The sequence below is a fragment of the Procambarus clarkii genome, chromosome 34 (assembly GCF_040958095.1).
Source record: "Procambarus clarkii isolate CNS0578487 chromosome 34, FALCON_Pclarkii_2.0, whole genome shotgun sequence".
Lineage (NCBI taxonomy): Eukaryota > Metazoa > Arthropoda > Malacostraca > Decapoda > Cambaridae > Procambarus > Procambarus clarkii.
Genome location: NC_091183.1, coordinates 35,336,815 through 35,358,312, shown reverse-complemented (window position 1 = coordinate 35,358,312; position 21,498 = coordinate 35,336,815). Strand labels below are relative to the sequence as shown.

At 42.6% G+C, this 21,498-nt stretch overlaps 1 protein-coding gene across 1 annotated transcript in view; it reads left to right on the top strand.

Annotated features, from left to right (window-relative positions):
* LOC123761958 (prostamide/prostaglandin F synthase) overlaps positions 1–21,498 on the top strand; it is a 37,047-nt gene that overhangs the window by 6,219 nt on the left and 9,330 nt on the right. The window contains exons 3-4 of the mRNA XM_045748121.2: positions 6,495–6,631; positions 9,318–9,433. Of these exons, the coding sequence (XP_045604077.2) occupies positions 6,495–6,631; positions 9,318–9,433 (253 nt within the window). The remainder of the gene's footprint in view (positions 1–6,494; positions 6,632–9,317; positions 9,434–21,498) is intronic.

The following is a 21,498-nucleotide window of genomic DNA, read 5'->3' as shown; positions in this document are numbered from 1 at the left end:
TTCCTCTTTTGGGTCCTCTGGTAGGTAAGGATAAGGGAACCATGTACGACAGTTTCTTGAAGTTGGGATGCTCCACCACACATCTTGCTTCCTTTCCATTTATGTATAATCGGTTAGCCCTGTGTGTTACACGAGTCTAAAGTGAAATGTCTTAAGTCTTTTACTATTGTTTTTCATTGTCAGCATTTTGTAATGTTCAAATGATCCTGAACTTGATCATTGACATCTCTAAAAATATCTTGTAAATTATATCAATCTCCCTAATTTGTTTTTTTTTTACTTGTTTTTAGCACATGGCTTAGAGCCAAAGTCTATTATATAATAAAAATTTAGGGACAAGGGTAATTTCCTTACCATGGGTAAAGAAATTATCAACCTTCTCATTATTAGAGAAGGTTGATTGTGGCTGACATTGGTAAGCCATTGATATTGGTTCTGGGCTGTTTGACAAAGTGAAGAATGCTATTTGAATGTAAGTGGTACTGGTATATGCACTGACAAAAACATAAAAATCCTTAAAGTATGAAGTTCACACCTTAAACCGCACAAAACACATATACAGTATACGATTTAGCATAATTCAAATTTTGCAAACTTGCACAAACACTTTCCAATTTTTTGTGCATAATCTAGGCAAATGCTCCAACTTTGTCTAAATGATCACAATGTAACTTAAACAAGAAAATATAAAATTTTAAAATTGAATATTGAAAGTCAGATTTTTAAATCAGATTAAATATATAAACTATCACCAATTGTTCATTTGTTGTGCTCTCGGAATAGTGCACGATTTTCATTTTCATCCAATTAGATTATAGGTTTTCAGTATAGTTTACTATTAGAAAAATCGTCAATTTGGAATTAGAAATGTGGCAAATTTAAAAAAAAATTTAACTCCAAACGTATAGGGTTTATGAAACTCATTCTGAAGGGATTGTAGAACACAGCTGAGTGCTCAATGTCAAAATGGTGAGAATCAAACTGGAATTTTAGAAGCCACTCAAAGTTGAACCTCTAGTTTGAGAATTGGTTAGTTCTCAACAATGAATAGAGGTACAGTGGCATCTCGACTTATGATTGCCCCAGACTTACGATAATTTAGTTAAGATATAAATTTCATTGGAAAGTGCAACTTGACATACGATAGTGTTGTCGACTAACGATATTTGTTGATACACATTCGGGTCACAGAGCACATTGGTTCCCGGTCGCACGGGCTGACCTGCCTCAGTTTACTAGAGCCACCCACTTGGTGACGATCACGCTTATAAGAATTTTTTTTTTGTGAATTTTTGCTTTTTGAACATAAAACTGATTATTATATCATGCCATGGGTCCCAAGAAAGTCAGTGGTAAGGTTCAACATATGAAAACACATGAGGATGACCATAGAGGCAGTATAGAATATCCCTTCGTCAAAAATTAAAAAAATGTGCAGCATGAGAAGAACAGTAAACTTTTGCCGAAACAACTCGCCCAAATAGAGCTGCAGTAGGTCGTTGCCTTAATCTTTTCAATGAGTGATGCATCACTACGGACACATGTTAAAACGAAGGGGAAAAAGTCGCTAGACAAATTTTTAGCGAGAGAAACTAGCAGTGAACCACAACCAGGTCCAATTTTATTCTATTTTCACATAGATAGGGAAGGGTATGCACTCTCCAGGATGTAAAGGTTACAACAAAATCAGATAATAAAGAGAAACTAAAATCTTGGAAAGAAACAAAAAAACAAACAAAAAATTGGGACATTGATGAAAGTACGTAACATATACAGTATTACTATTGGGCAATGTATTTGATATATAACAAAATAGAGCATTATAGCATACTTGCCCATTATTGTGGTACAGGTATTATGTATTACTCAGCAATGCTATAAGGCACCTGCTGCATATCCACTTTGTGGACATTTATTACTATTATTCTTTGTGCTTTGGACAGGTGCTTGCATCTCTTTTTATTACTGCATTATCCCTTAGTTCCAGTTAATAGCTGGTCTTAATCAACAAAATGTTCTTTTAAAAAAATTTGTATAAAATAAATTGCTGAAAATATTTTGACGTTTCATGACACTGAAGCCAATAAGTTGGAGATTTGTTCAATTTTTTTTTTTTTACATCGAAGATATTTTTTGCTTCCAGGGTCTAAATATGCACAGTTTAAGGGTTAAGGTGTTTATCAGTCCAGTACATTCTTGACAATGTAGACCATGTAATGTATTCCTCTAAACAATGGAGAGTCCACTGGGATTCCCAAAGTAAATTCGGATTTCTCTAGGGAGAAACCCAGATTTGAAGGATGCAGTAAAATCCAGGATGTCGACTCATCATGTAAGGCAACCCATAAAATCATATCTTTTCCATATACAGTATTTTAACTATATTTGTAAATGTGTTAGAAATGTTTTACTAAGCTTGAATTATACAATAATTTGTAAGCATTTTGACATTGCTGTGGTGAGACCTACTTAGTTTACTTGTACAGCCCTTGTGTTTTCCCTATGCTTGTATGGTCTAACCTTGCTTCTCAAGCATTTATAGTTTGTGTTTTTTGTCATTATTTTGGTGTTGAAACTGTCAATTGGCATAAGTGGCAAGCTATGCTTGTCTTGGATTATTCTAATTTTTTACTTTGTAGTTTACAAAATTTAAATTATGCATAGTACTTTTTTGTGCAAATATGCAAAAAGTTGTTCAATCAATCTGCAGCGTAGACAATTTTATTCCTTTTGAGATCTCTCCAAAAAGGGGGGGGGGGGGGGGTTAGGAACAGACGTTTCTCCATTATATTGTATAACCATAAACCTTTCAGTTTGTCTGGAACTCTTGATACTACAGAAACATGGGAATGTGTACAGTCCCATGTGTTATACAGTGGTACCTCGGTTTAAGAGTTTAATCCGTTCCTGGAGACGGCTCACATTCCGAAAACTCGTAATCCGAAGCCAATTTCCCCATAAGAAATAATGGGAAATGAATTAATCTGTTCCTGACTACCCAAAAACCTCACTTCAAACTAAATTTTATACCTAATTCATCTAAATAAACCTACAAAACTGTTATTACTTACCCTTGCTGATAAATGCTGTAGGAGTATGGAAGATGGTGAGGAGGAGAGGTGTTACTGTTTGGAAGGGGAGTCCCCTTCTATTATAACATCAGGCAGTGAGGACCTTTCTGGGGTGCACTCCCTGGCACGTTTTGCCTGCATACCACTAGGTCCTGGTTGTGGCTCACTGCTTGATTTTCTCAACAAATCTGGCTATGGAAGCTTGTTTTTCCTTTTTTTGCAAGCTCTCTGTAGTAAGGCATCACATAGTCATTGAAAAGATTATGGCAACGGCCTACTACAGCTTTCTCTGGGTGAGTCTTTTCAATAAGTTTGCATCTCTTCCCACATCTGACACCACTTCTTAATTTCTGTAGAAGGGACATTCTGTACTGCCTCATCCTCCTCCACTGGAGAAACATCCTCAGCTGTGTCTTCTTGCTGTTCCTCTTGAAGGGCTTGGAGTTCTTCGTTGTGTTCTTCCACCAACTCCTCCACATCATCACCCATCCAATTCCAAGCTCATTTGCCGGCTGAGTAACAATTTCCTCAACAATGGGCGCATCATTTACAGGCTCAAACCCCTCAAAGTTTAGTTCTCACACATTCGGGCCACAATTTTCTCCAGCCAGAGATCAGGGTTCTTTGAGTCGCTTCTTGCCAGGCTTTGTCAAAGTTTTAAAGAACTACAAATGTTAAAATGGTCTTTCCAGAGCTCTGAGTGAGGTTTGTAGCTTCAGTCACTTCAAAACATTTCCGGAAAAGTGCCCTTTCATAGTTTCTTAAAATTCGCTATGATTTTCTGGTCCATAGGCTGAATTAGTGGTGTTAGGAGGAAGGAACTTTGAGAGAAATTTATTGTATATGCATAAATTCATCTTCCAAGCCTAGAGGATGAGCAGGAGCATTGTTGAGGAGAAGCAGGGCCTTGAGTGGCAAATGTTTCTCCTGCAGATATTTTCCTATGGCAGGGCACACCACTTCATTCACCCACTCAGAAAAAAAAAAAATCCTAGTCACCCTTTTATTACCCTTCCACATCACACATTTGGTGTTTCTGCACTTTATATCGTTTAAAAACCCTTGGATTTTCAGATACACTAGCAAGGGTTTAATTTTCAAATCGCCACTCGCATTTGAACACAGCACATATGTAAACCTATTTTTCATAGGTTTGTGTCCAGGCAAGGATTTTTCCTCCTTGGTAATGTATGTTCTTAGGCAATCTTTTCCAGAACAGTCCTGTCTCATCACAATTAAACACTTGTTGCAGTAGGTATCCCTCAGCCTCTGCAAACTTTAAATTCTTCAATAAATCTTTCAGCTGCTGGTTTGTCTGAGCTGGCTGCCTCCCCATGCCTTGCAACACTATGGATACTTTTTCTAAATTTTTCAAACCATTCCCTGCTTGCTTTAGTCTATCGTATCTGCACTCGTTCCAGGGGTTTTCTTTACAAGGTCTTCGTGGAATACCCTGGCTTTCTCACAAATGGCCTCTGAAACACTATCGCCCACTAATTCCTTGTTGTATATCCAAATTAATAACTTTTCCGCTTCAAGTATTTGTAGTCTTTGTTTTGTGATTGTTCTTGCGCCTTTTGCCACTTTAGCACTCGTAATGTCTTTTTTCTTGCTAAGTATAGTGCATATCGTTGACGTGATTTTGTTGTACTGCCTACAAAGTTCAACACGTGTACCATTTTCATGCTTCCGAATGATCTTGTTTTTTCTCTATTGTCATCCTCACATGCGTTTTCTTGCCTTGATCCTTACCACTGGCTTTCTTGGGACCCATAGTGAGATATATAATAACTTTTATGATGAAATGACCAAAAATCCAACAAAACCCTGAAAATCCTGGTGAAGAATTGACGCATGGGATAGTGACTGGGCGCGAGGCACTGGTAAACTGAGGGGGGTGAGGGGCGACGATCGCCGTACCACCACGCGCTAGGTCGGCCTGTACGCGTATCAACACCCCCGCCTTCCGAGGTTGTAACACGGGTTAGGGTTCTCTCTACTTATCTTCCTTCTTTGCCCTCTACCCGTATTCTTACTTTTTATTCTCTACCAAGGGACTCCAAAATATTTACCAAAGCCAACTCCACGCCACGTGGTCCTAAGACGATTGACCGACTTAGGATTCTACACCCAGTATGACGTGACCTAGGCTTTGAGCAAAACCCTAGAGTCGCCTCTACGCTGCCACCACCAGACCAGCAACACCGAGCAATGATCGAGGTCTGGATCGATCACGCTAATTAATCAACCTTGGGGCTTGATCCCCACTATAACCGATGACCGTGGAAACTTAAGAGTGTGAAATTAATTACACGGGAATGATTCGATGTTAGAATCGATGTTAGAATCGGCGCCCAATCCAACTCTGCCTCGTGTGGACCACGTGACCAGGACAAGTATACACATAAAACACATGGAAATAATAAAAATGCAATTTACTAACAAATTTAATTTATTAAAAGAAAACTAAAACAAAATCTAAATATGTTCACTCCGTCACTTTAACACTCCCTACTTGACCTGACTGGCAATGAGACTACCTCTATAAATAACCATAGCAACTATACCTTGGGCAACCAGCTAAAGATGTTGGGCTGGTCTTGGGGAGAGGTAAGATGGTTGGCCTCTCCCAGTTGCTCCTGTTTCCACACTGATCTATCCCTCGTCTGGTCTAGCCCAGACTAGAGCATTGTAACCTTCCGCCTCGCTTACCCCAGTTACTTAGCAAGGTTTAAGTTATAACAATTAACCTCTGTTTGTACTGAATTGATCCAGACTGGTTGAATTATTTTACTGAAATTAAATTACACAAGCATCTAACGGCAGAGCTGTTCCCGATCACAAAAATGGTTATTAAAACTTTGAGAAATAGTAGACCTGTCAACCCTGATGACCTATGACCGCCGGTCACTCTGCCTTACAAGTTAGATCTGATTCGTGACGTCACTGATGGTGACTTAAACTCAATAATTAGAATACTCTTGATATTGTACCCAGCACTATTATACAATACAATTTTAATACAAAATGAATAAAGGCTAATTTCTCTAAATTACTGAATACTATAGGATGATTCATTATACGCAGCTATGAACAAGGCGTCGGTTATTTCCACCGCGAATTCCCCTGGGGTCAGGTTCCCAGGTCACCATGCGGGCTCAGCTTCCCATTCTCTTTTGTCGATAAACCACTCTGGATAATTCTTACAACAGCCTAGTTTGTTACAACGTAACCCTTGCCTTCCGAGGCAAATTTTCCGAGGAAATCCTGCTCGTATTCCGAAAAACTTGTATACAAGAACTCGTATTCCGAGGTACCACTGTACTATACAAATAACTTTTACATTTGTTTTCAGGAAGTCAAGATGAGCAGTTTCTGGTCAGAAGGTGGATGTGTTCTGTTCTTCATGCGGCGGTTTGGATGAACTTTCTGCAGGGTGGCGGCTAAAGAGTTGTCTCTGTTGTCGCCACAACTTGCCCAGGCTAATGTCAGACTTATTGGCATTGGGCTGGAGGAAATTGGAGTAGAAGAGTTCATAGCCGGCAAGTTCTTTGTAGGGGGTAAGTAATGAGTTAGTTTTCTGCAGAATCTTTGTAAATTTCAAAGTTTGGTGGGCTTTAACCTTTAAGCTGCAATTGTCTATTGAGGATCCCTAGGGGACTGGGGTAATCATCAAAAGATGTTATTTTTCCTAGTTTTAAATTTGATGCAAATATGGATATAATTGGTCTATGGATGTGAAGGAGATTTCATGGTACAAAATGGTTATCTTCATGAATGTTACTAGGGGGGATGGAGTCATAAGACGGCCCATCCTTCTGTTTAGGTAGTACTTAGTAACGATGAGGACCATAGTGTATGTAGTATACCGACGTACAACAAAATTAGAATGTAAAAAACAGCACTATTGAGTTTGACAAACGAACTATTTTTTTTACTTGTTGCAAAGACAAACAAAAATAATCTAACCTAATCTTCCTAGGCCTAATACAGTATAGTACATGTGCTATACTAGACATAGGAATATTTTTTTGGCTTCATTTTGTATAAAATTCCTTAAGAGTTGATATATCACTACAGTATCTAATAGCTAAGTACATACGAATTTGTGACTTGACGATCATCACAATAGGTACTATCTAAACAGGAAGATAGGTTGCCATATGACGATTTAAACAATTTTCTGAATTTTAAATGATGCAAATATAGATCTAATGGCTCTGTGGATATAATGATACAAGAAAAGGTCTTACTGAAAATGGGGAAGGGGTGGGGGATTTGTGGATTTGCTTAGGATGTTGGGACAGTTCTGACTAGTGGAAAATTTTATCATAGGTTAAAATTTTAAAATTCCTTGGTGAAATCAGCCCATAAAGCATGGGGAAAATAAGTGTGGATGGTAATGCTCTAAATAACGCTCCAATCCCCTTTTAATGATTTTCATAAATGCAAGATTAGAAGAAAGAGGTGGGCTTTGGAAAAGCCATTGAGCATATTTAAAACTAAATTGTATTGATTTTAATTTGAGATTCCCAGGTTTTCATTCACAAATGAGCCCTTTTCTTTTGAAAATGAGGTTTTGAGGCTATGGCATGGAAAATATGCTAAATGTGGTTAAATCTCTACTTGCAGGTTCTCTTGGTAGATGTCCTTCGTATGACAAGTTGAAATTAATGTTTTGCTCGGTGTTATCAGCCCATAGGGTGTGGGAAATATTAGGATATAATTGGTAACTCTTAACCACTGCACAGCACATCTGGTTTCAGCAAAAAACTTTAGTGCAATTGTCAAGGACATAACTTTACGTGAACATATAAAAAAAATTAATATCAATGTTTCTAAACTCGACTATTTCCATTTTAAAACGGTAATGAAAACATTAAAATAGAGCCTAATTAAAAAAAAACACAACTGTGCCTAAAGGCTTTGTGCAGTGGTTAATATGGCTGCACTCATAATTGTAATTAATTTTGTAGATGAAAGCAACATTAGATGAAAGAAATGGTTGAAGCAATGCATTAACAAATTGCAGACCCATGTCTGCAATTTTGACCCATGGGTTAAGTCTACCACAATTCATATAATATACAACTTTTCTTCCCATAGTCTAGCTTGGGCCAGTATATTTGATCTGTTTTAGTAAGGGTAAGTCTTGATCTTTGGTAGACATTGTGGCAACCTTTTTATGGAAGAGTCCTAAAATATCAACCAGTCTCCCCAGACTGGTTCTCAGATACCTGCCACTTTGAAGATTTCATCATCTTGGGTTAGCTGGTCGACTAGTTTGTTATTCCAGCAATTGTTCTTGCCTTTTAGCCCAGTACAGTATTGTGCTCTGGCACAATACTGGCAGTGCTGGGTTACTTTGACTTTCTTCCCAGCAGGTTGTCATCTCTGCTTAAGTTAATGAAACAACTGCTGGTTGAGGCTGGTGTTGGTACCAGTGTGGCTTCATTTTTATCATTGTGGCAGACCTCTGGTTTCTTGCCTCGAGCTCACAAGTCAAGCCTGGCCTTGGGCCGGGCTTGGGGAGTAGAACCAATTCCAGAACCCCATCAACCAGGTGTCAACCAGCTTTTCTATAATGGTTCCGGTGTTGGCTAGGACTCTTCTCTTCATCCTTCACCGTGTCAGTTGAGGTGCTGGCCTCCCTAGTTACTTTTTTTTAGTGTCTACACTACACTGAAACAGCTCTTTGGACGGGTTTTGAAATGTTAAGGGTAGTGGTGTGTGGTATGTGGTGTTGGTTATGTGATGAGTTTGGAGGGTATGTTGAAGGTATGGGTGTCATTTTGATTCCCCCCAGTTACTATATGGGTCCCGGTAGTAGTCAGGCTTATTCTCGACGCACAATCCAGAATTCCGGGGTTCGAATCCTGGGTGGGACAGAACATGCATCCTTTCACCTAATGCACCTGTTCACCTAGTTGAGTAGTTACTCAGGATTTAGTTGGCTTGTTGTGGAGCTGCATCCTGGGCAGGGTCAGTAATTTAGCATTGGGAGAAAGGGGGGGGGGGGGCTCGGAAAAAGCCAAACGTGTGTGAATACACACTGCCTTTGTCCCCTGACAGTGAATTATTAAATTATTTCCTAGACTGTACATATATAATTTACAGGATACTTGCTGAACTGTTCTCCAGGCAAGTGCCTCCTTGCCCAAATAAGTGGGGAATTACTGCTATAGTGCAGAGGTAGTTGATTTTCATTTTATTTCAAATTATCAGTGCTTTTAAATTTATTTACAGAATTGTACATTGACTCGGATAAGAAAAGTTTTAAAGATCTCAACTACAAGAAGCTTAGTGTTCTTGGCTTAATCCCAGCACTTCTGGCAAGAGTGGCAAGAGATGCAATAAGAAAGGTACAGTATTTAAAGCTTATTCTGTTTATTTTATTGTCCTATTTTCTGCCTTTTGAATGGTGTTAATTAATTTCTGGAGGAGAAACAGAGTAGCGTAGTGTACAAGCATTTTATTGACGCCTTTACCTCCGCTCTTTATCTAATCTTGTTCATGACAGATAAGGATTAAATTACTCAGTTCTTTGGTAAGATAGGAAACTGGTCATCACTTTTGGTTCACATTAAGTAGACTTTGATGTTCTAAGCAATTCTATGGTAATACCAAATTGCAGCATGGGCAAGCTTGTACAAGATATGTTAAGAACTAACGTAATTGGACTGAACTGCTGATATAAACACTTGCAGAAATGTGGAGCAGTATAAAAAAATACATGCTCCAATAAAATATCCCTTGAAAGATGAAAGGGAATAATAGAAAAATAACCAGCTTTGGATGTCAAAATGGATCTGCTAGCATAAAGGGTGTAAAGAGGAACACTCGCAGCAAATTGACAGGCAACTCTGTGGACCAAGCAAATTATGCAGGGTTTCCCCTCCTGTGGGATATCTGGGGCTTGACTCAATTATTCAACTATTTAATTATTTAATTTAATAACGAAGGACCACCCACTTTTGAGAAAAGAAGGAAACTTATAGAAAGTGATCATTAGAAAACACACTGAAGAACCAGTGTCTATGGATAAGTATTAGAAAGAATAATCACTTAAATAAATAATGGACTGTATGATTAATTAACTAAAGTCAGAGCCTCAAACACCTACATTGGGAGGGTATTGCTAGAACTTCATATATGTCTAGGAACTAGTGTGGTTCATTGCCAGTTCATTGTTGAGTAAATATTATGATCAAAAATGCTATAGTCAATATGTAAACTCAAATGGTGAATATTAATGATTATTAAATTAAGGAGCAATCATCTAAGTAAACACACAAATTTCCAATAATAAGATATAGTAAGAATATTCAATATGATAATCTTGCAAATTTGTTTAAAAATAAAAATGGGAGAATTAAATGAATACAAAAAGTCTTAGCTTTAAGACGATTTCTACGACATCGTTCGTGATTCGTCCTCGTGATCTCAGGATCTCCACATAGAAGAAATTAGAGGTGAATAACACGAATGCTGTTAAAGACTCGTTGACTCCTCACATACGAGCTGTAATTTAAAGGATATTAAGTAGCATTGAACTAGGCTACTTTAATCTCAATAATCATGAAAATAGAAAATAAACATTAATGCGGTACTAACGTTGGATTTGGGGTCGTCTCACTATATAACGACAGACTACTCACGAAATATACAATTTTAAATGATGCATCAAGAAACTATACTTAACATGAGCGCAGCAACTGCTGAAGTCTGCCGATATCGCGTCTGCCAGTCCCAAACTTTCACGGCGTGGTACACGTGTTTGTGGGTTTTGGCTTAATTCTCGACGCGTTATTGATTGGCCGAGCACTATGGAGCACGTGGAAGAATAATTATTCGGTATTAGTTGGGTATCAGGATAATTCTTGCTGACAACTCTCCAACGCCACGTGTCTCGCCACTCTTGACGCCAAGACCTTCCGCTGTCTAAGCACGCTCTCTGCACAATGGCGTCTCCGCCTTCCCCAACCCGCGTCTCGCATTCACCACAGAAATTATTAATCACGAATACTACTATTTCGCGCAATTGTGGTTGAAATACTTTAATAAGGACTGGGTTGTGATTCTAGGGATTTAAATATTATCGCTTTCTCGTCTCATGGTGGTAAACGGGAAATGGAGAAGATCTTAGTTTTCTCCATGGCATTCACGCGTGACAGAAAAACTATTACTTGATAACAATTGTAACTAAAAACTCTCGATTTAGAAGTATTGGGAGTTATGTTATCCGTAAATAATTACCACACGGAATACTGATGTTTTTAGAGAACCACATTCAATTCTCTAACACATTGCTAATAAATGTGTTTAACTAGACATTATCTGACGCAATGTTGGTGCTCTATTTAGTAAGAATTCTAGCATTAATACGCAGATACAATGGTTAGTTTAAGTTGACACTACGGTTAGTAAATTTAGTGACTACTGTAGTTAGTATATAATAATAATGATTTATAATACAATAGTAGTGTATTAGTGTTGGAAATTTCCAACACCTCCGTGGTGCCTCCTTGCTGTGGTGAGGGGCTCACGTACACCTCCCTGGGACCGGTGTGGGTTGCCTGTGCCCCCTCTCCTGCTCCCTCTTTGGGTGGTGTACATGCTGAAGGGCACCATGTAGGGGCCTTGTGAGCCATCGGACCACCCGCTGGAGGGGTCGCCTGTGAGAGGCCGCCCTGAGTGGATGGTTGGGAGTCCAGGCTGGGGCGATAGGATGACTGGGGTCTTAGCACCAGTGTGGGAGAATGAACGAAGTAGGACTCCCCTGCTGAAAAGGGGGAGCACCGCTGGGGATGACACACCGTTCCTGCACTGGCCCGCGCTCAGCCTCCCTGGCTGCCCTGGTAGGTGGTATCCCTAGGTTCCACGTCCCATCCCTTATATATTGGTTTGCTGTATGGATGACGACTTGACTTCGCTTACCCAGGCTCGTGGGGTGGGCGACCAGGCCCCTCCCCTGAGTCGGACCGTCCTGGAAGACCGGGATCTGTAGCCCTCGCTACAGGACCTGGTTTAGGCCCAGACCGGACTCTTCCTCCCTGCTCCTCTCCCTCCCTCTATGGTTGGGTCGAACCCCAAGCCTGCTGTGGTGACCATCTCGTCCCCCTTGCATGGCTCCATCTCTTGTGACTACTGCACCTTTTGATCCGTCTCAGGGTTCTCATCGCCGTCCCTGCCACGGCTGCTCTCGTATGCTCCCTTCCCATCCTAATTCGTTCCATGCTTTGTTTGGTCCTGCTACGTGGACTGAGTACTTTGACCTCCAACCTTTGGATTCAACTCCTGACGATTTTTCCCCTCCATAGGCATCTTGTCGAATCTGTGGATGCCTCCGCCACCTTCAACCCCCACTCGTCTTGGTACCCGTGTCGTTGCTGCTCCTTCTCAGGATGCGGCCACGCGCTTGGCCGTCTTATCCTGCCTTGGCGAGACCCCTGTTTGGGTCTCGAAGAACGCTTGGTTGAATGCCAGTTTTGGCACTGTTCTCCTCCCGCACCATGTTGCGACTGGTGTTGGGGATCTCAAGGACTGCTACGAGGATATCAAGCATATCCTCGAGGCCCAGGGTCATTCTGTTCTCCAGGTGGATAGATGCATTTACTCGTCCCCCTTGTGGTCATCGACGTCTGCCCCTTCGGGTTGTGAAGGTTACCTTTGATGGTAGGACCCTTCTGCCCTCTGTCATTCTTGCTGGTGACAGATGCTCCGTTCAGGAGTATATTCCCTCTCCTCGGCTCTGCAGCAAGTGCTGGAGGTTTGGGCATGGTGCCCTCAAATGCTCTAGTCCTGTCTGTCCCCTGTGTGGAAGCGAGGGTCACTCTAAGTTGGAGTACACTTCTCCCCAGGCCCGCTGCCTCAATTCCGGTGAGGCCCACCCTACCTTCTCCTGTAAGTGTATTCGTTACAAACTTGAGGCGGCTGTCCTCAACTTGAAGCACCGGGACCGTTTGTCTTTTCCTGAGGCTCGGCGCCAAGTTCGTCTCCCCTCTTTTGCTGGTGTCCTATGCTCGCGTGGTGCGCTCTTCCTCTCCTTGTCCTTCCCGCCTTCCTCAGTCTCGCAACCATTTCCAAGCCTTAGACCCGGACACGCCCACCACCACCTCCCGTTTCCCTCCATTCTGTCCCGAAGGGTCCCCCTCCTGGTTCTCTGAAGAAGGCTCCCCTTCTTTCTACCCAATCTGTCACGTCTCCTGTGTCTTCTTTTTCCTCTACCTCTGGTCCTCCTTCCCGTCCTTCTCCTCCGTCTCGGCTCTCTACGCCGCCTGACTGTGCGGGTCGATGTCCATCGCTCTCCTGATGGTTGTGTTGTTCGCTCTCGCTCTTCTTCTATTGAGAGACTGGAGTATGTTGCCCAGTACATTGCTGCTGGGATGCCTGTATCTTTGAGTCAGAAGCGGAAACCTGGCTCCTCTCCTTCCTCCTCCCCGGTCGGTAAGAAGGCTTCGCTTTCTTCTTCACCCCGTCTGATTCTATTGTTCCTTCCCCTCCCGCTTCGGTGGTGAGGCCCCCTGTTCCTACTGTGGGGGTTTCTTTAGCCCCCGGTTCCATCTCGGTTACTGCCCTTGCTGAGGTGCGCTCCCCTCTTTCTGCCCCTCCTCCCCTTCCTTCTCCTCTAGACCCTGCTCGTCCACCTCTGGTTTGTCCTCCCGCTTCTTTCCCTCCTTTACTCAGTTTACCCATGCCCCCTGACCCTGTGCTTTTTTAGCGTGCTGTGTTCCTTCTTCACCTTTGTTTCTTTTTTGCTCTGTTGCTCTCCTCTCTCTTTGCTGATGTCTTTTCTTCAATGGAACATCCGTGGATTTTATGCCAATTTCCTTGACCTCCAACTTCTCATTTCACAGTTTTCACTCCTTTGTAATTGTCTCCAGGAGCCAATGCTTGGTGCTCGTCCTGGTCGCTTCCGTGGCTATTCTTTTCTCTCCCCCCCCCCCCTCCATAATTCTTCTGCTCTCTTGATTCGCTCTGATGTTCCCTTTGTCCCCTTACTTTTTTCCTCTTCACTATTCTGCCGCTCGTGTCTGTGCGTAGATGGTACACGGTTTGTTTCAATTATCTCCCCCCCCCCCCCCCACTGTCCCACTTTCTCTTCCCGATCTTAAAACCCCCTAGACCCCTTGCCGGAGCCTGTGCTCCTGCTGAGCGATTTCAATTGTTGTCATGCCCTTTGGGGTGATGTGCTGACAAACACCAGGGGTTGCCTCCTTGAACCTTTCATCCTCTGTTCTTCCCTGTTCCTTCATTCTGGTGAGCCCACTCATTTGGACTCTTGGACTCTATCTTTCTCTGTGCTTGTCATCCCTTTCCTTAGATTTCGGGTGGTGGGTCCTTGATGACCTCCATGGCAGTGACCATTTTCCTATCCTTGTTACTTTTTTTTCTTTTCACTCTCCCCCTCTCCTTCCCTAGATGGCGGTTTGCCGAGGCTGACTGGCGCCTCTTTACTCTCCGTGCTACTACAGTATTTCCGACCTCTCCGTTCTGCCTCTCCCTCGCGCCCTCCTTTTTCACGAGTCTGACGCTGCCCTCCATTCTATTCCTCGCTCTTCCTCTCGGGGAACGCGGAAGTGCGTTCCCTGGTGGAATGTGGACTGTGCTCGGACTGTCCGCTGTAAGTGTGCAGCCTGGAAGAGACATCGCCGTCGGCAGACGGTTGAGTCTTTTTTGTTTAATAATGCGAGTGCGGTGGCCCGTAGGACCATCCATGCGGCTAAACGTGCTTGCTGGGCGTCTGTCTCCACCGTTACGTCCGAAACTCCTCTCCCACTGGTGTGGAAGCGTATTCCGCAAGATTGCGGGTAACTTCGTTCCCGATGTCTCGCAGGTCCTTTGCCTCCATGGTGCTCTTGTGGCTGACCCGTTGCAGGTCGCGACTGAACTGGGTTCCCATTTTTCCTGTTCTGGTTCTCGTCTTCCCCAATTCTTCCTTCTTCGTAAGCCTATTCTTGAATCTCGTCCTTTAAATTTCTGTACTTATCTTCACCTTCCCTATAATGATCCCCTCTCTCTGAGCTTGTCTGCCCTAGCCCTTTGCGGTTCTACGGCAGCGGGCTCCGATGGCATTCATTATGAAATGCTTCGCCATCTCCCTCCGTGCACGTCTCGGTATTTACCGAGTCTGTACAATCGGGTCTGGGAGTCATCAGTCCCTGAAGACTGGCTCGATGCTGTTGTCCTCCCTGTTCGGAAACCAGGGTCTCTCAGGTCATCCCCCTAGGACTTCCGCCCTATTGCCCTCACGAGTTGTCTTAAAGCTCTTTGAGCGTATGGTTAACGTTCGTTTGATGTGGTTCTTGGAACACTTTCACCACCTCCCCTTCTCAATTTGGTTTTCGCAAGTGCCGCAGCACAACGGATGTCCTGGTGAACTTGGTCTATATTCGTACTGCTTTTGCTGTGAAGACCTCCGTTGTTGCCGTCCTTTTTGACCTGGAAAAGGCTTACGACACTACCAGGCGGTATCATATTCTGTCTCAACTTCATTCTTTTGGCCTTTGTGGGAACCTCCCTCTTCCTGCAGAGCTTCCTCTCTCGTCGTTTCTTTCGTGTGCGGCTTGGTACCACTCTCTGCCCCTTTTCGGCAGTATGAGGGTGTACCCCAGGGTAGTGGTCTGAGCACTTTTTTTTTTTCTGGTTGCCCTCAATGGTCTTTTCCTCTTTCTTCAGGTGTCTTCTCTGCTCTGTCGATGATCTTACCCTTTGCTGTCAGGGTGATGATTCGCCTCTCCTTCAACGGCGGCTTTGTAACAAACTAGGCTGTTGTAAGAATTATTCCAGAAGGTTCCAGAAGTTCGAGTAGGGACCTGACCTCTCAACAACGCCCAGTCCCCTGGGAATTAGCAGGTCTGAGTCACAAATGGCGGGTATCTTTGTTCATAGCTGCGTATAATGAATCATCCTATAGTATTCAGTAATTTAGAGAAAATTAGCCTTTATTCATTTTGCATTAAAATTGTATTGTATAATAGTACTGGATACAATATCAAGAGTATTCTAATTATTGAGTTTAAGTCACCATCAGTGACGTCACGAATCAGATCTAACTTTTAAGGCGGAGTGACCGGCGGTCATAGGTCAGCAGGGTTGACATGTCTAGTATTTCTCAAAGTTCAATTAACCATTTTGGGGATCGGGAACAGCTCTGCCGTTAGATGTTTGTAATTCAATTCAGTAAAATAATTCAACCAGTCTGGATCAATTAAGTACAACAGAGGTTAATTGTTATAACTTAAACCTGGCTAGTAACTTGGTAAAACGTTGACTAGGCGGAAGGATACAAGGTTCTAGTCTGGGCTAGGCCAGACGAGGACAAGTCAGTGTGATCTGCCGAGCAGCTGGGAGAGGTCAAAACATCTTACCTCTCCCCAAGACCAGCCCAACACCGAGAGCTGGGAAACATAGAGGTATAGTTGCTATGGTTATGTATAGAAATAGTCTTCTCATTTGCCATTCAGGTCAAGTAGGGAGTGTTAAAGTGATAGGGAGTGAACACATTTAGATTTTGTTTTAGTTTTCTCTTAATAAATTAAATTTGTTATTAATTTGCATTTTATTGTTTCCATTTGGTTATGTGTAAACTTGTCCTGGTCACGTGGTCCACACGAGGCAGAGTTGCATTGGGCGCCGATTCTAACATCGGATCGGAATTCATCATCCCCATCTAATTAACTCCACACTCAAGTTTCCGAGGTTATAAACTACTAGTGGGGCTCAAGCCCCAAGGTTGATTAATTAGCGTGATCGATCCAGACCTCGATCATTGCTCTGTAGAGCTGGTCTGGTGGTGGCAGCATAGAGGCGACTCTAGGGTTTTGCTCAGAGCTTAGGTCACGTCATACTGGGTGTAGAATCCTAAGTCGGTCAATCGTCTTAGGACCACGTGGCGTGGAGTTGGCTTTGGTAAAAGTTTTGGAGTCCCTTGGTAGAGAATAATAAGTAAGAATACGGGTAGAGGGAGTAGAAGGAAGTAAAGAGAGAGAAACCCTAACCCGTGTTACAATGGTGCACAGCGGTGGTTTCAACAATTTTGTTTGAAATTGTTGAAAGGCTCACGCGTCTAGCCGTTCGAACACGTGCGCGGATGCTAAGGAGACAGCCGCGGGCCAGGATTAGCAGTGCGCCCCACAAGTGCGTTTGAGTGGGGATTGGCGAATCTTGGGTCATGCGGGCTGATATGATTAAGGTTTAGTTAGTAAGATTAGGCTGTTAAAATTAGATTTATTGAAAAGGAGACCGCTCCGAGTTGATTGGACTGGGTACCATACTCGACCCATTGCAATTAATTCAGAGGTGTTGGGAGCCGCCATACTCTCAACAGCAGTTCCTTGAGGGCTGTCGGGGGCGGATATATCTGTGGGACGCCAGTAGATAGTCCGAGGGCGTTATTAGACGACCCAAAACGCTAGGAAAAACGTAATCCGTGAAGGGCGTTGCGGCCTCCGAGGGACGGACTAGTAACCTACCTAGCAGCGATTCAACAACTAAGTGATCGCACACTTAGTGGAGGTTGAGTCGTCCCTAGTCATAATTGTTGCTGAAAGCTGCGTGTCGCTCTGTTGGAACCTAGATGGTGTGGCCTCTAGGCTAGGTGTGGTACGGCGAGCCGGTAGGGACAATTATATGATTAAGTCGAGTGCATTTTTGAATTAAGTATACTTCAATTTATAAAGTAATTTTCCAATTATTTTCGTTGTTCTAGAGATTAATTTTTTTTCCCTTACATTCAATCCCCGGTTAAAAATTTTTCCCAAGTGTTTAGCGTTTTCTTGCATATTAGGCTAAGTGCGTACGTTAAGCTTGGCTATTCCCTGTTGTATTAGTCTAAGTCAGAGGTGGTGTTGCTAGAGTGTTGTTAATCCTCTGGACTTAGGGCTATATGTCGGTCACGATAGGTAAGTGAAGGAGTTTAAGGGATAGTAAGTTGCGTGTAAATGCTTAATAGAGTCCGTGGTATATTTCTAAGTATTTTGGGATAAGTTTTCGGCTAAGTCGATGTCGGAAAGTCGTTAACTGTAATTAATTTGTATTCGTGGGTCACGTGTATGATCTGGGTGTCATTAGGATTCCCCAGTCGATGCGTATGATATTTTCTAGTTTTTACCAGTAAGACGGTAAAATTGTGTTTGTAGACTTAGAATTCTGTTTTCAGTAGAAACGTAGGTGGAAAATTTTCTAAGTCCAGCTTGGGCTAGAATCTGACTTTTTGGCGGAAATTGATTTTCATGTTTCGTGTATATTCTGGGGCCAGTATTACTCTCTAGTGCGCGCAAGGGACGTAATTCTGTCCGTAAGCATTAAACAGTGATAATTACATTTTTTGCCGAATTTAGTTATTTTTCGAGAAAATCGTGTTGTAATTTTGTCAGTCCATTTGAGGTGAGAATCTCGGATTTTGACGAAAATTCGAATTAGTGAGTGTTGAAACCGCCCGAAGTGTCAGTATTGTTCTGTATACAAAGTCAGTAGTAAATAATAACGTATTTATATCTGGGAACGAGAAACCCAAATTTTTGTGAATTAAAGGAGTTTTGTGATATTTGGGGTGATAGAAATTTTTTTTCCCTCGGAGTCAGAAAAATTGGCAGAGTCCAGCAATTGAGTAAAAACGCATTTTTTTATAAAAATTCAATTTTTAGTAAGCATTTATAGGTCCTGGGTGTCTATATTAATCGCTAGAGCGGTTTATTAACGTAAAACTAGTTATTTTCCTTCAGAACAAAATTTTGATTTTTCAGCGTTTAAGCGAAAAAGCGCGGGACTTAGTTTTTTTTCAGCGCGGCTGGTCCCGCTCCATCAGTCATCAGTGGCCACGCTGCTCACTTCAAGTGCGTTTAGTATTCAGGTACAGTAAATATTCTTTATTAATCCATCACGAGTGCTGCGCGTTAGTTGCGTTATCATTTAAATTGTTTTATATAAATTAGATTCATTAATTTTTTTAACGTAAAGGACTTAAGTTTCAGCAATAGAACTGCGGGATATTTCACGGTCAGACACGAGTGCGGGGCAGACACTCATTCATTGGATTCACTTCAGCGATTCTCTCGATAAATCGTTGTATTTCCTATTTTGGGAATCTAGTAGTTTTCTCTTAGAATAGAGTTGATTTTTTTTTTTGTGTAAGATCACGGTTGTAGTGAGTCCGGGTCGAGGGTGTACTAAAGGGTAGTTTAGAAGAGACGTGGCACACCAGGAATCACAGAAAATGTTTAACCCAGATAATGACCAGTCATTAGGGACCAGTGGGAATGGGAGTGTAGAGGATAGAACCTCTTCCGACACCACTGGGGATCGCTCAGGTAGCTCAACTGGCACCACAGGTGGGGTCAGTGGGACTGAAGCGACGAGTTCACGGGTTCTGCATGGGACTGGGCAGTCGAGGGTATCTTTCCATCCCACCGCTGCCATCATTGTAACACGGGTTAGGGTTTCTCTCTCTTTACTTCCTTCTACTCCCTCTACCCGTATTCTTACTTATTATTCTCTACCAAGGGACTCCAAAACTTTTACCAAAGCCAACTCCACGCCACGTGGTCCTAAGACGATTGACCGACTTAGGATTCTACACCCAGTATGACGTGACCTAAGCTCTGAGCAAAACCCTAGAGTCGCCTCTATGCTGCCACCACCAGACCAGCTCTACAGAGCAATGATCGAGGTCTGGATCGATCACGCTAATTAATCAACCTTGGGGCTTGAGCCCCACTAGTAGTTTATAACCTCGGAAACTTGTGTGGAGTTAATTAGATGGGGATGATGAATTCCGATCCGATGTTAGAATCGGCGCCCAATGCAACTCTGCCTCGTGTGGACCACGTGACCAGGACAAGTTTACACATAACCAAATGGAAACAATAAAATGCAAATTAATAACAAATTTAATTTATTAAGAGAAAACTAAAACAAAATCTAAATGTGTTCACTCCCTATCACTTTAACACTCCCTACTTGACCTGAATGGCAAATGAGAAGACTATTTCTATACATAACCATAGCAACTATACCTCTATGTTTCCCAGCTCTCGGTGTTGGGCTGGTCTTGGGGAGAGGTAAGATGTTTTGACCTCTCCCAGCTGCTCGGCAGATCACACTGACTTGTCCTCGTCTGGCCTAGCCCAGACTAGAACCTTGTATCCTTCCGCCTAGTCAACGTTTTACCAAGTTACTAGCCAGGTTTAAGTTATAACAATTAACCTCTGTTGTACTTAATTGATCCAGACTGGTTGAATTATTTTACTGAATTGAATTACAAACATCTAACGGCAGAGCTGTTCCCGATCCCCAAAATGGTTAATTGAACTTTGAGAAATACTAGACATGTCAACCCTGCTGGCCTATGACCGCCGGTCACTCCGCCTTAAAAGTTAGATCTGATTCGTGACGTCACTGATGGTGACTTAAACTCAATAATTAGAATACTCTTGATATTGTATCCAGTACTATTATACAATACAATTTTAATGCAAAATGAATAAAGGCTAATTTTCTCTAAATTACTGAATACTATAGGATGATTCATTATACGCAGCTATGAACAAAGATACCCGCCATTTGTGACTCAGACCTGCTAATTCCCAGGGGACTGGGCGTTGTTGAGAGGTCAGGTCCCTACTCGAACTTCTGGAACCTTCTGGAATAATTCTTACAACAGCCTAGTTTGTTACAGCTTCAACTTGCGATTGATGCCGTGTCGTCTTGGGCCACTGATCATGGCTTCAAGTTCGGTGTCTAAGACTTGTGCTATGACTTTTACTCAGAAGGAGTAAAAGTCCCTTTGTCGCCTTATGGTCATCCCATTGTGTACAGGGACTCCACAAAGCTTTTGGGGTTGGTCTTTGACACTCGTTTGTCTTGGTCAGCCCATATCTCTTGCCTCCGAGTTGAATGCTCTAAGGCCCTTAACCTCCTTAAGGTTTTGTCCTGTACTTCTTGGGGAGCGGATAGGCGCACGCTCCTCTATTTGCACTCCTCTTTTCCTGTCTAAACTAGATTATGGTTGCCCTGCATACTCTTCTGCTTCTCCTACTCTTCGCCGTCTTGATGCTTTGCACCATACTGGGTTGCGTCTCGTCTCTGGTGCCTTTCGTTCGACTCCCGCCCTCAGTTTGTATGTTGACACTGGCTTTCTCTCTTCAGGACCGCCGTGATCGCTACTGTCTTCGCTATTTTGCGCGGTCCTTACAACATCCTTCCTCTCGCCTGTGTTGTACTTTGACTTTTCCTCCTCCTTTAGCTCCTGTTCCTCTGTCTCCCTCTTTCTGTCCGGTTATCTCGCTTACAGGATTCTTTTTCTGTTCATATTTAAAATGTTTCTCCTCATATTGTTCCTTCCTTGCCTCCGTGGAGTCTCCCCCTTCCCAAGTTTTGTACGTCCTTGACTTGTATTACTAAAGCCTTTAACCCTTCTGCAATTTTG